This window comes from Salvelinus alpinus, chromosome 6 (genome assembly GCF_045679555.1).
Source record: "Salvelinus alpinus chromosome 6, SLU_Salpinus.1, whole genome shotgun sequence".
In the NCBI taxonomy this organism is placed as follows: Eukaryota; Metazoa; Chordata; class Actinopteri; order Salmoniformes; family Salmonidae; genus Salvelinus; species Salvelinus alpinus.
This window is the reverse complement of record NC_092091.1, coordinates 4,663,800-4,679,485: the sequence shown is the minus strand read 5'-3', so window position 1 is coordinate 4,679,485 and position 15,686 is coordinate 4,663,800. Positions and strand designations below refer to the sequence as shown.

The window sequence follows — 15,686 nt, the reverse complement described above, 5'->3', positions numbered from 1 at the left end:
TTGCATGACATAAGTATTTGATCACCTACCAACCAGTAAGAATTCCGGCTCTCACAGACCTGTTCGTTTTTCTTTAAGAAGCCCTCCTGTTCTCCACTCATTACCTGTATTAACTGCACCTGTTTGAACTCGTTACCTGTATAAAAGACACCTGTCCACACACTCAATCAAACAGACTCCAACCTCTCCACAATGGCCAAGACCAGAGAGCTGTGTAAGCGTCTGATCGACGCGAAACCATTTTAATATCCCAAGGATCCTGGATCGTAAAGAACTTCAACCAGAAAGAAAGAGGACGAGAAAGAGGAGAGAGGCTCGACAATGCAGAAAATGTGTCTCCCTTCAGCAGGTAGTATTTCTTGGTTGTTTCGCCAACCAAACAAGGAGTGTTTGTATGGAGGTCAATGAGAGACTGTCAAATTTGGTCAACAACAACTGAATGGCTTATTTGCTCCCTGAGGTTTATTTAAATCGAATAGAAATCTCGTAATGCTTAAGTTGTTACGAGTGTAACGATATAAGTAGGACTTGTGACATCCTGGCAACTTTGAGAAGAAAAAAAAACATTTGATATCGGAGTTGTATCGAGACGGCTATGCATATTCATGGATTGAGGTTAGTATCGTAGCATCTCTCTCCAGTGAATACAGGCGGTTGACCTCAACAACCCTCATTGAATATTCAAAAAAGGATTATCGGATGGGGCCACAGTGTCTCCTGACCCCTCCTGTCTCAGCCTCCAGTATTTATGCTGCAGTAGTTTATGTGTCGGGGGGCTAGGGTCAGTTTGTTATATCTGGAGTACCTCTCCTGTCTTATCTGGTGTCCTGTGTGAATTTAAGTATGCTCTCTCTAATTCTCTCTCTCTTTCTCTCTCTCGGAGGACCTGAGCCCTAGGACCATGCCTCAGGACTACCTGGCATGATGACTCCTTGCTGTCCCCAGTCCACCTGGTCGTGCTGCTGCTCCAGTTTCAACTGTTCTGCCTGCGGCTATGGAACCCTGACCTGTCCACCGGACGTGCTACCTGTCCCAGACCTGCTGTTTTCAACTCTCTAGAGACCGCAGGAGCGGTAGAGATACTCTTAATGATCGGCTATAAAAAGCCAACTGACATTTACTCCTGATGTGCTGACTTGCTGCACCCTCGACAACTACTGTGGTTATTATTATTTGACCATGCCGGTCATTTATGAACATTTGAACATCTTGGCCATGTTCTGTTATAATCTCCACCCGGCACAGCCAGAAGAGGACTGGCCACCCCTCATAGCCTGGTTCCTCTCTAGGTTTCTTCCTAGGTTTTGGCCTTTCTAGGGAGTTTTTCCTAGCCACCGTGCTTCTACACCTGCATTGCTTGCTGTTTGGGGTTTTAGGCTGGGTTTCTGTACAGCACTTTGAGATCAGCTGATGTAAGAAGGGCTTTATAAATACATTTGAAATTTGATTATAATAATGAGATGTATGCACCAATCCAAAGAAAGGATAGGCGGGAGCTAGACAGCGCTGCGTGCCCGTTTTGTGTTCTCTCATTGTTAGGGTGGAGAGACATGTATCTTGTCAATATATTCATCATTTTTCCTTCAACTCACCCTGTAACTGAACCAGCAATATATTTCGTCTGACCAGCAACATAGCACAGCAAACTTTAGTTCCTAGCTGAAGGGTGATCCCCCCCCACCCCCCCCCCACCCCACCCCATAATGCTAAGGTCAGTTTACAATAAATTACTCTCTACATTTAAATGTACATTTGAATTTATAATAAAGTTTTTTATGTTCTTAAAACTTAATACAACTTGTTCCCTGGTTGTGTTTAGGCTACAGTATGAACAATCACACACTAACAGAGTTCAGTCGTTCAGGAATATAATAATGTATTGTCCCTAGTAAGATAAACTCTTATGAAATACAGATAGAAATAGATAATAGGGTCTGAAATGATCAGTTGGAGTAATTGGCATCGATCTGATCAAAACGGTGGCATTTCTTCCGATTTAAAGTGACTGAGGTATCCTAGTTGTGTGGGTCAGTGATCCCGTTTAGTCCGGACAGTGACAGCCTTCTCTTCTTCCTCGGTCACCTGGGCTTTATTCTGGATTGTCATTCCCAAAATCTCTTCTATGTCCCTAATCAGGCCCTGCAGGTAACACAAGGGAACAGGCTTTACACCATCACTAACAAACACGCTGTCTATAACTTTACCAGTCACAACTCAGGGTTCAATTTCAATTCCAGTCAGTTCAGAAAGTAAAGCAAATTCCACATGTTCCTTATTGAAGAGAATTTGAATTTTACAGAGTGCACTTCCAGAACCACTAATAAATTGTTCATCGAGTCATAATACGACGCTAATATCACACATCGGCTGTAACTTCTTTTTTTGGAGATCGTTAGGTCATTAACAGTGTACCTTAAAGTTAGTCTCTCCCTGCATGGTGGCAGATCGTTAGGTCATGAACAGTGTACCTTAAAGTTAGTCTCTCCCTGCATGGTGGCAGATCGTTAGGTCATTAACAGTGTACCTTAAAGTTAGTCTGTCCCTGCATGGTGGCAGATCGTTAGGTCATTAACAGTGTACCTTAAAGTTAGTCTGTCCCTGCATGTTGGCAGATCGTTAGGTCATTAACAGTGTACCTTAAAGTTAGTCTCTCCCTGCATGGTGGCAGATCGTTAGGTCATGAACAGTGTACCTTAAAGTTAGTCTCTCCCTGCATGGTGGCAGATCGTTAGGTCATTAACAGTGTACCTTAAAGTTAGTCTGCAGATCGTTAGGTCATTAACAGTGTACCTTAAAGTTAGTCTGTCCCTGCATGGTGGCAGATCGTTAGGTCATTAACAGTGTACCTTAAAGTTAGTCTCTCCCTGCATGGTGGCAGATCGTTAGGTCATTAACAGTGTACCTTAAAGTTAGTCTGTCCCTGCATGGTGGCAGATCGTTAGGTCATTAACAGTGTACCTTAAAGTTAGTCTCTCCCTGCATGGTGGCAGATCGTTAGGTCATGAACAGTGTACCTTAAAGTTAGTCTCTCCCTGCATGTTGGCAGATCGTTAGGTCATTAACAGTGTACCTTAAAGTTAGTCTCTCCCTGCATGGTGGCAGATCGTTAGGTCATTAACAGTGTACCTTAAAGTTAGTCTCTCCCTGCATGGTGGCAGATCGTTAGGTCATGAACAGTGTACCTTAAAGTTAGTCTCTCCCTGCATGGTGGCAGATCGTTAGGTCATTAACAGTGTACCTTAAAGTTAGTCTGTCCCTGAATGGTGGCAGATCGTTAGGTCATTAACAGTGTACCTTAAAGTTAGTCTCTCCCTGCATGGTGGCAGATCGTTAGGTCATTAACAGTGTACCTTAAAGTTAGTCTCTCCCTGCATGTTGGCAGATCGTTAGGTCATTAACAGTGTACCTTAAAGTTAGTCTCTCCCTGCATGTTGGCAGATCGTTAGGTCATGAACAGTGTACCTTAAAGTTAGTCTCTCCCTGCATGGTGGCAGATCGTTAGGTCATTAACAGTGTACCTTAAAGTTAGTCTCTCCCTGCATGGTGGCAGATCGTTAGCTCATTAACAGTGTACCTTAAAGTTAGTCTCTCCCTGCATGGTGGCAGATCGTTAGGTGATTAACAGTGTACCTTAAAGTTAGTCTCTCCCTGCATGGTGGCAGATCGTTAGGTCATTAACAGTGTACCTTAAAGTTAGTCTCTCCCTGCATGTTGGCAGATCGTTAGGTCATGAACAGTGTACCTTAAAGTTAGTCTCTCCCTGCATGTTGGCAGATCGTTAGGTCATTAACAGTGTACCTTAAAGTTAGTCTCTCCCTGCATGGTGGCAGATCGTTAGGTCATTAACAGTGTACCTTAAAGTTAGTCTCTCCCTGCATGGTGGCAGATCGTTAGGTCATTAACAGTGTACCTTAAAGTTAGTCTCTCCCTGCATGTTGGCAGATCGTTAGGTCATGAACAGTGTACCTTAAAGTTAGTCTCTCCCTGCATGGTGGCAGATCGTTAGGTCATGAACAGTGTACCTTAAAGTTAGTCTGTCCCTGCATGGTGGCAGATCGTTAGGTCATTAACAGTGTACCTTAAAGTTAGTCTGTCCCTGCATGTTGGCAGATCGTTAGGTCATTAACAGTGTACCTTAAAGTTAGTCTCTCCCTGCATGGTGGCAGATCGTTAGGTCATGAACAGTGTACCTTAAAGTTAGTCTCTCCCTGCATGGTGGCAGATCGTTAGGTCATTAACAGTGTACCTTAAAGTTAGTCTGCAGATCGTTAGGTCATTAACAGTGTACCTTAAAGTTAGTCTGTCCCTGCATGGTGGCAGATCGTTAGGTCATTAACAGTGTACCTTAAAGTTAGTCTCTCCCTGCATGGTGGCAGATCGTTAGGTCATTAACAGTGTACCTTAAAGTTAGTCTCTCCCTGCATGGTGGCAGATCGTTAGGTCATTAACAGTGTACCTTAAAGTTAGTCTGTCCCTGCATGGTGGCAGATCGTTAGGTCATTAACAGTGTACCTTAAAGTTAGTCTCTCCCTGCATGGTGGCAGATCATTAGGTCATGAACAGTGTACCTTAAAGTTAGTCTCTCCCTGCATGTTGGCAGATCGTTAGGTCATTAACAGTGTACCTTAAAGTTAGTCTCTCCCTGCATGGTGGCAGATCGTTAGGTCATTAACAGTGTACCTTAAAGTTAGTCTCTCCCTGCATGGTGGCAGATCGTTAGGTCATGAACAGTGTACCTTAAAGTTAGTCTCTCCCTGCATGGTGGCAGATCGTTAGGTCATTAACAGTGTACCTTAAAGTTAGTCTCTCCCTGCATGGTGGCAGATCGTTAGGTCATTAACAGTGTACCTTAAAGTTAGTCTGCAGATCGTTAGGTCATTAACAGTGTACCTTAAAGTTAGTCTGTCCCTGCATGGTGGCAGATCGTTAGGTCATTAACAGTGTACCTTAAAGTTAGTCTCTCCCTGCATGGTGGCAGATCGTTAGGTCATTAACAGTGTACCTTAAAGTTAGTCTGTCCCTGCATGGTGGCAGATCGTTAGGTCATTAACAGTGTACCTTAAAGTTAGTCTCTCCCTGCATGGTGGCAGATCGTTAGGTCATGAACAGTGTACCTTAAAGTTAGTCTCTCCCTGCATGTTGGCAGATCGTTAGGTCATTAACAGTGTACCTTAAAGTTAGTCTCTCCCTGCATGGTGGCAGATCGTTAGGTCATTAACAGTGTACCTTAAAGTTAGTCTCTCCCTGCATGGTGGCAGATCGTTAGGTCATGAACAGTGTACCTTAAAGTTAGTCTCTCCCTGCATGGTGGCAGATCGTTAGGTCATTAACAGTGTACCTTAAAGTTAGTCTGTCCCTGAATGGTGGCAGATCGTTAGGTCATTAACAGTGTACCTTAAAGTTAGTCTCTCCCTGCATGGTGGCAGATCGTTAGGTCATTAACAGTGTACCTTAAAGTTAGTCTCTCCCTGCATGTTGGCAGATCGTTAGGTCATTAACAGTGTACCTTAAAGTTAGTCTCTCCCTGCATGTTGGCAGATCGTTAGGTCATGAACAGTGTACCTTAAAGTTAGTCTCTCCCTGCATGGTGGCAGATCGTTAGGTCATTAACAGTGTACCTTAAAGTTAGTCTCTCCCTGCATGGTGGCAGATCGTTAGCTCATTAACAGTGTACCTTAAAGTTAGTCTCTCCCTGCATGGTGGCAGATCGTTAGGTCATTAACAGTGTACCTTAAAGTTAGTCTCTCCCTGCATGGTGGCAGATCGTTAGGTCATTAACAGTGTACCTTAAAGTTAGTCTGTCCCTGCATGTTGGCAGATCGTTAGGTCATTAACAGTGTACCTTAAAGTTAGTCTCTCCCTGCATGGTGGCAGATCGTTAGGTCATGAACAGTGTACCTTAAAGTTAGTCTCTCCCTGCATGGTGGCAGATCGTTAGGTCATTAACAGTGTACCTTAAAGTTAGTCTGCAGATCGTTAGGTCATTAACAGTGTACCTTAAAGTTAGTCTGTCCCTGCATGGTGGCAGATCGTTAGGTCATTAACAGTGTACCTTAAAGTTAGTCTCTCCCTGCATGGTGGCAGATCGTTAGGTCATTAACAGTGTACCTTAAAGTTAGTCTCTCCCTGCATGGTGGCAGATCGTTAGGTCATTAACAGTGTACCTTAAAGTTAGTCTGTCCCTGCATGGTGGCAGATCGTTAGGTCATTAACAGTGTACCTTAAAGTTAGTCTCTCCCTGCATGGTGGCAGATCGTTAGGTCATGAACAGTGTACCTTAAAGTTAGTCTCTCCCTGCATGTTGGCAGATCGTTAGGTCATTAACAGTGTACCTTAAAGTTAGTCTCTCCCTGCATGGTGGCAGATCGTTAGGTCATTAACAGTGTACCTTAAAGTTAGTCTCTCCCTGCATGGTGGCAGATCGTTAGGTCATGAACAGTGTACCTTAAAGTTAGTCTCTCCCTGCATGGTGGCAGATCGTTAGGTCATTAACAGTGTACCTTAAAGTTAGTCTTTCCCTGAATGGTGGCAGATCGTTAGGTCATTAACAGTGTACTTTAAAGTTAGTCTCTCCCTGCATGGTGGCAGATCGTTAGGTTATTAACAGTGTACCTTAAAGTTAGTCTCTCCCTGCATGTTGGCAGATCGTTAGGTCATTAACAGTGTACCTTAAAGTTAGTCTCTCCCTGCATGTTGGCAGATCGTTAGGTCATGAACAGTGTACCTTAAAGTTAGTCTCTCCCTGCATGGTGGCAGATCGTTAGGTCATTAACAGTGTACCTTAAAGTTAGTCTCTCCCTGCATGGTGGCAGATCGTTAGCTCATTAACAGTGTACCTTAAAGTTAGTCTCTCCCTGCATGGTGGCAGATCGTTAGGTCATTAACAGTGTACCTTAAAGTTAGTCTCTCCCTGCATGGTGGCAGATCGTTAGGTCATGAACAGTGTACCTTAAAGTTAGTCTCTCCCTGCATGTTGGCAGATCGTTAGGTCATTAACAGTGTACCTTAAAGTTAGTCTCTCCCTGCATGGTGGCAGATCGTTAGGTCATTAACAGTGTACCTTAAAGTTAGTCTCTCCCTGCATGGTGGCAGATCGTTAGGTCATGAACAGTGTACCTTAAAGTTAGTCTCTCCCTGCATGGTGGCAGATCGTTAGGTCATTAACAGTGTACCTTAAAGTTAGTCTGTCCCTGAATGGTGGCAGATCGTTAGGTCATTAACAGTGTACCTTAAAGTTAGTCTCTCCCTGCATGGTGGCAGATCGTTAGGTCATTAACAGTGTACCTTAAAGTTAGTCTCTCCCTGCATGTTGGCAGATCGTTAGGTCATGAACAGTGTACCTTAAAGTTAGTCTCTCCCTGCATGGTGGCAGATCGTTAGGTCATTAACAGTGTACCTTAAAGTTAGTCTCTCCCTGCATGGTGGCAGATCGTTAGCTCATTAACAGTGTACCTTAAAGTTAGTCTCTCCCTGCATGGTGGCAGATCGTTAGGTCATTAACAGTGTACCTTAAAGTTAGTCTCTCCCTGCATGGTGGCAGATCGTTAGGTCATTAACAGTGTACCTTAAAGTTAGTCTGTCCCTGCATGTTGGCAGATCGTTAGGTCATGAACAGTGTACCTTAAAGTTAGTCTCTCCCTGCATGGTGGCAGATCGTTAGGTCATGAACAGTGTACCTTAAAGTTAGTCTCTCCCTGCATGGTGGCAGATCGTTAGGTCATTAACAGTGTACCTTAAAGTTAGTCTGCAGATCGTTAGGTCATTAACAGTGTACCTTAAAGTTAGTCTGTCCCTGCATGGTGGCAGATCGTTAGGTCATTAACAGTGTACCTTAAAGTTAGTCTCTCCCTGCATGGTGGCAGATCGTTAGGTCATTAACAGTGTACCTTAAAGTTAGTCTCTCCCTGCATGGTGGCAGATCGTTAGGTCATTAACAGTGTACCTTAAAGTTAGTCTGTCCCTGCATGGTGGCAGATCGTTAGGTCATTAACAGTGTACCTTAAAGTTAGTCTCTCCCTGCATGGTGGCAGATCGTTAGGTCATGAACAGTGTACCTTAAAGTTAGTCTCTCCCTGCATGTTGGCAGATCGTTAGGTCATTAACAGTGTACCTTAAAGTTAGTCTCTCCCTGCATGGTGGCAGATCGTTAGGTCATTAACAGTGTACCTTAAAGTTAGTCTCTCCCTGCATGGTGGCAGATCGTTAGGTCATGAACAGTGTACCTTAAAGTTAGTCTCTCCCTGCATGGTGGCAGATCGTTAGGTCATTAACAGTGTACCTTAAAGTTAGTCTTTCCCTGAATGGTGGCAGATCGTTAGGTCATTAACAGTGTACTTTAAAGTTAGTCTCTCCCTGCATGGTGGCAGATCGTTAGGTTATTAACAGTGTACCTTAAAGTTAGTCTCTCCCTGCATGTTGGCAGATCGTTAGGTCATTAACAGTGTACCTTAAAGTTAGTCTCTCCCTGCATGTTGGCAGATCGTTAGGTCATGAACAGTGTACCTTAAAGTTAGTCTCTCCCTGCATGGTGGCAGATCGTTAGGTCATTAACAGTGTACCTTAAAGTTAGTCTCTCCCTGCATGGTGGCAGATCGTTAGCTCATTAACAGTGTACCTTAAAGTTAGTCTCTCCCTGCATGGTGGCAGATCGTTAGGTCATTAACAGTGTACCTTAAAGTTAGTCTCTCCCTGCATGTTGGCAGATCGTTAGGTCATGAACAGTGTACCTTAAAGTTAGTCTCTCCCTGCATGTTGGCAGATCGTTAGGTCATTAACAGTGTACCTTAAAGTTAGTCTCTCCCTGCATGGTGGCAGATCGTTAGGTCATTAACAGTGTACCTTAAAGTTAGTCTCTCCCTGCATGGTGGCAGATCGTTAGGTCATTAACAGTGTACCTTAAAGTTAGTCTCTCCCTGCATGTTGGCAGATCGTTAGGTCATGAACAGTGTACCTTAAAGTTAGTCTCTCCCTGCATGGTGGCAGATCGTTAGGTCATGAACAGTGTACCTTAAAGTTAGTCTGTCCCTGCATGTTGGGAGTTGATATCTCCTGATGGATGATGGACAGGTTACGAGCAAAGGTCATCAGGGCTCCCTGGAGGTCGTCACCGACGGTTCTGTTAACGACACAACGGACGAAACCACTTTACTAACGATCCCCGACCGCGAAAAACAAACACATCACCACGTTTGGCTTGTCGTGTGTGTTTTCAAGTTTTATTAGTCGTATGTATGTGGATAGTATACTGTCCAATGAAATGCTTATGGCAGGGTCCTTCTGGACAATACAACAACAATGACAACTAATACAAGATTACCAACATAAAGTAAATGGCTCAGCAGAATCTAATAAACATGTTTTATCATCAGTATAATACAGGAAGACACAATTTATACAATATTTACATGTGTTTTGGGGAAGGAGGGATTGTGGGGGGGGCAAGTGTTATTGACTGTATGTTTTGTTTACTCCATGTGTAACTCTGTGTTGTTGTTTGTGTCGCACTGCTTTGCTTTATCTTGGTCAGGTCGCAATTGTAAATGAGAACTTGTTCTCAACTGGCCGACCTGGTTAAATAAAGGTGAACTGGCCTACCTGGTTAAATAAAGGTGATCTGACCTACCTGGTTAAATAAAGGTGATCTGGTCTACCTGGTTAAATAAAGGTGATCTGGCCTACCTGGTTAAATAAAGGTGATCTGGTCTACCTGGTTAAATAAAGGTGATCTGGTCTACCTGGTTAAATAAAGGTGATCTGGTCTACCTGGTTAAATAAAGGTGATCTGGTTAAATAAAGGTGATCTGGTCTACCTGGTTAAATAAAGGTGATCTGGTCTACCTGGTTAAATAAAGGTGATCTGGTCTACCTGGTTAAATAAAGGTGATCTGGTCTACCTGGTTAAATAAAGGTGATCTGGTCTACCTGGTTAAATAAAGGTGATCTGGTCTACCTGGTTAAATAAAGGTGAACTGGCCTAGCTGGTTAAATAAAGGTGATCTGGTCTACCTGGTTAAATAAAGGTGATCTGGCCTACCTGGTTAAATAAAGGTGATCTGGTCTACCTGGTTAAATAAAGGTGATCTGGTCTACCTGGTTAAATAAAGGTGAACTGGCCTAGCTGGTTAAATAAAGGTGAACTGGTCTACCTGGTTAAATAAAGGTGAACTGGTCTACCTGGTTAAATAAAGGTGAACTGGTCTACCTGGTTAAATAAAGGTGAACTGGTCTACCTGGTTAAATAAAGGTGATCTGGTCTACCTGGTTAAATAAAGGTGAACTGGCCTAGCTGGTTAAATAAAGGTGAACTGGCCTACCTGGTTAAATAAAGGTGAACTGGCCTACCTGGTTAAATAAAGGTGAACTGGTCTACCAGGTTAAATAAAGGTGATCTGGTCTACCTGGTTAAATAAAGGTGATCTGGTCTACCTGGTTAAATAAAGGTGATCTGGCCTACCTGGTTAAATAAAGGTGAACTGGTCTACCTGGTTAAATAAAGGTGAACTGGTCTACCTGGTTAAATAAAGGTGATCTGGCCTACCTGGTTAAATAAAAGTGAACTGGTCTACCTGGTTAAATAAAGGTGAACTAGCCTACCTGGTTAAATAAAGGTGAACTAGCCTACCTGGTTAAATAAAGGTGAACTGGTCTACCTGGTTAAATAAAGGTGATCTGGTCTACCTGGTTAAATAAAGGTGAACTGGTCTACCTGGTTAAATAAAGGTGAACTGGCCGACCTGGTTAAATAAAGGTGAAATAAAAGTGTATAAACGGAGCAATATTTATCTTATCATAATAAGAGTCTGGTAGCAACAGTTGTGATGTGTGTGTGTGTGTGTGTGTGTGTGTGTGTGTGTGTGTGTGTGTGTGTGTGTGTGTGTGTGTGTGTGTGTGTGTGTGTGTGTGTGTGTGTGTGTGTGTGTGTGTGTGTGTGTGTGTGTGTGTGTGTGTGTAAGTTGAGTGCATGTGGTCTAAGGTGTAGAGAATCAGTGCAGGTGGTCAGTCCTGTTATAATTGTTCATCAGTCTGATGAGAGCATCCTGACTGGTCGCGATGGTGCAGCTGTAGAACCTACTGAGGCATGACAAATCTTTTCAGTCTCCTGAGAGGGATGAGGCGCTGTCGTGCCCTCTTCACAACCGTGTAGGGTGTGTTTGGACCATGATAAATCTTTAGTGATGTGGACACAGAGGAATTTGAAGCTCTCGACCCGCTCCACTACAGCCCCGTCGATGTGAATGGGGGCGTGTCCTGGCACCACGTTGCCAGTTCTCTGACCTCCTCCCTATAGGCTGTCTCATCGTTGTCAGGTCTCTGACCTCCTCCCTATAGGCTGTCTCATCGTTGCCAGTTCTCTGACCTCCTCCCTATAGGCTGTCTCATCGTTGTCGGTGATCAGACCTACCACCGTCGTGTCATTATCAAACTTAATGATGGTGTTGGAGTCGTGCGCAGCCATGCAGTCCTGGGTGAACAGGGAGTACAGGAGGGGACTAAGCACGCACCCCTGAGGGTTTCCCGTGTTGAGGATCAGCATGGCAGATGTGTTGTTGTTTACCCTCACCACCTGGGGGGCGTCCCGTCAGGGGGTCCAGCATCCAGTTGCAGAGGGAGGTGTTTAGTCCCAGGGTCCTTAGCTTAGTGATGAGCTTTGAGGGCACTATGGTGTTGAACGCTGAGCTGTAGTCAATGAATAGCATTCTCACGTAGGTGTTCCTTTTGTCCCTTTTTGGTTCCAGCTAGAACCCTTTTTGGTTCCAGGTAGATCAATTTTGGGTTCAATGTAAAACCCTCTATGGAAAGGATTCTACAAGGAACCCAAAATGATTCTACTTGGAACCAAAAGTGTTAATCCTGGAACCAACAAGGGTTCTTCAAAGGGTTCTACTACGAGGACAGCCGAAAAACCCTTTTAGGTTCTAGACAGCACCTATTTTTCTAAGAGAGTGTAGATCACCAGGCACGTGCTGCACAACAGCGAGTGACTCAGAAGGCTCCGGTCTCTCGTCGTTGTGTCCTTGTAAACAAGCATGTGACTGGGGACTAACGGTAAGCTTCTTATTTTAAATTTTTAAATTTTTAATAAAAAATTATGTGGCAAGTGAAATGAAGAATGCGATCTGCTTTATTTACTAAGAATTGCACAAGTTGACTACAGGTACTGTATTTACTTAAAAAGTAGCTACAAATACATATATATTTTTTAAACATCAAAGAAATAGATTCAAGGGTATTGAAAAACCGTCCCGTGGCGATGTGTGTAAGTGCGTGCGTCGGCAGGGAGGGGCGGGGGAGTATCCGGGGGCCGGTTTGGGTTAAAGTCCACTCCAGGGATGTTTTTTAGACCCAGTCCATACAGTCATCAGCTACTGTAGGGTCGTCAGCGGTGTGTGTGTGTGTGTGTGTGTGTGTGTGTGTGTGTGTGTGTGTGTGTGTGTGTGTGTGTGTGTGTGTGTGTGTGTGTGTGTGTGTGTGTGTCGAGCTGTATCCTCACAACAAGCTGAGTTGATCCCCAGTCGTTGGGGAGAGATGTGGTGAACAGACAAGAGTTCAACAGCAGTAGCATGTAAGCCACAGGATTGGTGTGATTCGATACAGTATCTTCATATAACCCATTCCATACAAACTGCTGAGGATTTCCATTTACTAAACCAAAAAAGGGACAGGCTAATCCTTTAAAGGAATGCGGTGTGTCTTCAGTACTCTCTTATTCAGTTAAAACTCTCTGTTCTCCGTCATTCATTTTAACAGAACAGGTTCAAGTGAACCCAAAAGGCCTTTTGTGTGTTTGTGTGTTTAATGTGTTCACATCAAGATACTCACACCATCCCCAGACTGTATCTCTCACAGCTGTCATGCAGAACAAAGACAGTGCCTTGCTTTTCCTACAACACAGACGATAATACACAGTGTATATTTTAACAAACGTGCTTCTACACCTGCATTGCTTGCTGTTTGGGTGTTTTTAGGCTGGGTTTCTGTTGCAGCACTTTGAGACATCAGCTGATGTAAGAAGGGCTTTATAAATACATTTGATTTTATATATTCATTTTCTAACTATCATTAAAACAATTTTAGTTTAACTTTTTAATTTGTTCAGAGGTGCCGTTGTAAAAAAAAACACTATATTGTTATTTGCCAGGGTTATACTGAGACAACGCCGTACCTTGATGTCGAAGCCGATGCCTTGAGCCTTGCACATCTGGAAGAAGACGCTATAGTGCACCATGGACAGGTTGGTGTGGAGCAGCCGGCTCCCCAGGACCGCATAGCGACTAGCCACCGCTGGGAGCTGTAGAGAGAAACATTACCACTACTAGTACTACTGTACCATTATTAGAAGTATTAACAAGAAACGAAGATGAAACCACAGAGACAGACGCTGTAAAGAGATAGCAACATTTAAAAGGAAAAGGACCTGCATTGAAAAGGTTCAAAAGAGTGAAAGAAGTCAGAGAGACAGATTGTGGAAGAGGTAAACAGGAAGTATATAGCCTGGTGATTGTGGAAGAGGTAAACAGGAAGTATATAGCCTGGTGATTGTGGAAGAGGTAAACAGGACGTATATAGCCTGGTGATTGTGGAAGAGGTAAACAGGACGTATATAGCCTGGTGATTGTGGAAGAGGTAAACAGGAAGTATATAGCCTGGTGATTGTGGAAGAGGTAAACAGGAAGTATATAGCCTGGTGATTGTGGAAGAGGTAAACAGGACGTATATAGCCTGGTGATTGTGGAAGAGGTAAACAGGACGTATATAGCCTGGTGATTGTGGAAGAGGTAAACAGGACGTATATAGCCTGGTGATTGTGGAAGAGGTAAACAGGAAGTATATAGCCTGGTGATTGTGGAAGAGGTAAACAGAAGTATATAGCCTGGTGATTGTGGAAGAGGTAAACAGGACGTATATAGCCTGGTGATTGTGGAAGAGGTAAACAGGACGTATATAGCCTGGTGATTGTGTAAGAGGTAAACAGGAAGTATATAGCCTGGTGATTGTGGAAGAGGTAAACAGGACGTATATAGCCTGGTGATTGTGGAAGAGGTAAACAGGAAGTATATAGCCTGGTGATTGTGGAAGAGGTAAACAGGAAGTATATAGCCTGGTGATTGTGGAAGAGGTAAACAGGACGTATATAGCCTGGTGATTGTGGAAGAGGTAAACAGGACGTATATAGCCTGGTGATTGTGGAAGAGGTAAACAGGACGTATATAGCCTGGTGATTGTGGAAGAGGTAAACAGGAAGTATATAGCCTGGTGATTGTGGAAGAGGTAAACAGGAAGTATATAGCCTGGTGATTGTGGAAGAGGTAAACAGGACGTATATAGCCTGGTGATTGTGGAAGAGGTAAACAGGACGTATATAGCCTGGTGATTGTGGAAGAGGTAAACAGGACGTATATAGCCTGGTGATTGTGGAAGAGGTAAACAGGAAGTATATAGCCTGGTGATTGTGGAAGAGGTAAACAGGAAGTATAGCCTGGTGATTGTGGAAGAGGTAAACAGGAAGTATATAGCCTGGTGGGCAGATGCTGTATTATTGCATTATAACTCCTATTTGGTTTTGAAGGTCCACTTTGGCCATGAAAAACAGTCCAACTCTGACCACCTTTCGAAATGTTCAAACAGAAATGGGCTGTGCCTTTGGTGGTTCGTCGATGTGTCATTCTGGTCATGCGCGCAGACACCTAGGTAGCTAGTAAGCTAAGTCACATCAACACATACTGGAAGAATTACTGGCTAGCTACAGTGGCTAGCTTAGCTAACAAACTAGCTACGTCACATCAACACATACTGGAGGTGTTAGCTAAGCTAGCCACTGTAGCTAGCCAGTAACTCCTCCAGTATGTGTTGATGTGATGTAGCTAGTTCGTTAGCTAAGTTAGCCACTGTAGCTAGTAAGTAACTCCTCCATTGTGTTGATGTGATGTAGCTAGTTCGTAAGCTAAGCTAGCCACTGTAGCTAGCCAGTAACTCCCCCAGTATGTGTTGATGTGATGTAGGTAGTTCGTTAGCTAAGCTAGCCACTGTAGCTAGCCAGTAACTCCTCCATTATGTGTTGATGTGATGTAGCTAGTTCGTTAGCTAAGCTAGCCACTGTAGCTAGCCAGTAACTCCTCCAGTATGTGTTGATGTGGTGTAGCTAGTTCGTTAGCTAAGCTAGCCACTGTAGCTAGCCAGTAACTCCTCCAGTATGTGTTGATGTGATGTAGCTAGTTCGTTAGCTAAGCTAGCCACTGTAGCTAGCCAGTAACTCCTGCAGTATGTGTTGATGTGATGTAGCTAGTTCGTTAGCTAAGTTAGCCACTGTAGCTAGCCAGTAACTCCTCCAGTATGTGTTGATGTGATGTAGCTAGTTCGTTAGCTAAGCTAGCCACTGTAGCTAGCCAGTAACTCCTCCAGTATGTGTTGATGTGATGTAGCTAGTTCGTTAGCTAAGCTAGCCACTGTAGCTAGCCAGTAACTCCTCCAGTATGTGTTGATGTGATGTAGCTAGTTCGTTAGCTAAGCTAGCCACTGTAAGCTAGCCAGTAACTCCTCCAGTATGTGTTGATGTCATTTCACAGGATTTGTTTTGGTGACGGAAGCTGTAGAGATCGGTAAGCAATGGCACTTCAGTAGCCAAATATCTTATTCATCCCCCCCAAAAAAACGTAAGCATTAAATGACCTGGTGTTTTGGCTCAAATT

General features: G+C 43.8%; 1 protein-coding gene across 1 annotated transcript in view; it reads right to left on the bottom strand.

The window, feature by feature from the left end:
• Positions 1–1,739: 1,739 nt before the first annotated feature.
• The window catches only part of iqch (IQ motif containing H), a 189,517-nt gene continuing 175,570 nt past the window's right edge, over positions 1,740–15,686 (bottom strand). The window contains exons 20-23 of the mRNA XM_071405165.1: positions 13,163–13,288; positions 12,820–12,881; positions 9,007–9,115; positions 1,740–2,139 (exon numbers count right to left, since the gene is read on the bottom strand). Of these exons, the coding sequence (XP_071261266.1) occupies positions 2,029–2,139; positions 9,007–9,115; positions 12,820–12,881; positions 13,163–13,288 (408 nt within the window). The 3' untranslated portion in view covers positions 1,740–2,028. The remainder of the gene's footprint in view (positions 2,140–9,006; positions 9,116–12,819; positions 12,882–13,162; positions 13,289–15,686) is intronic.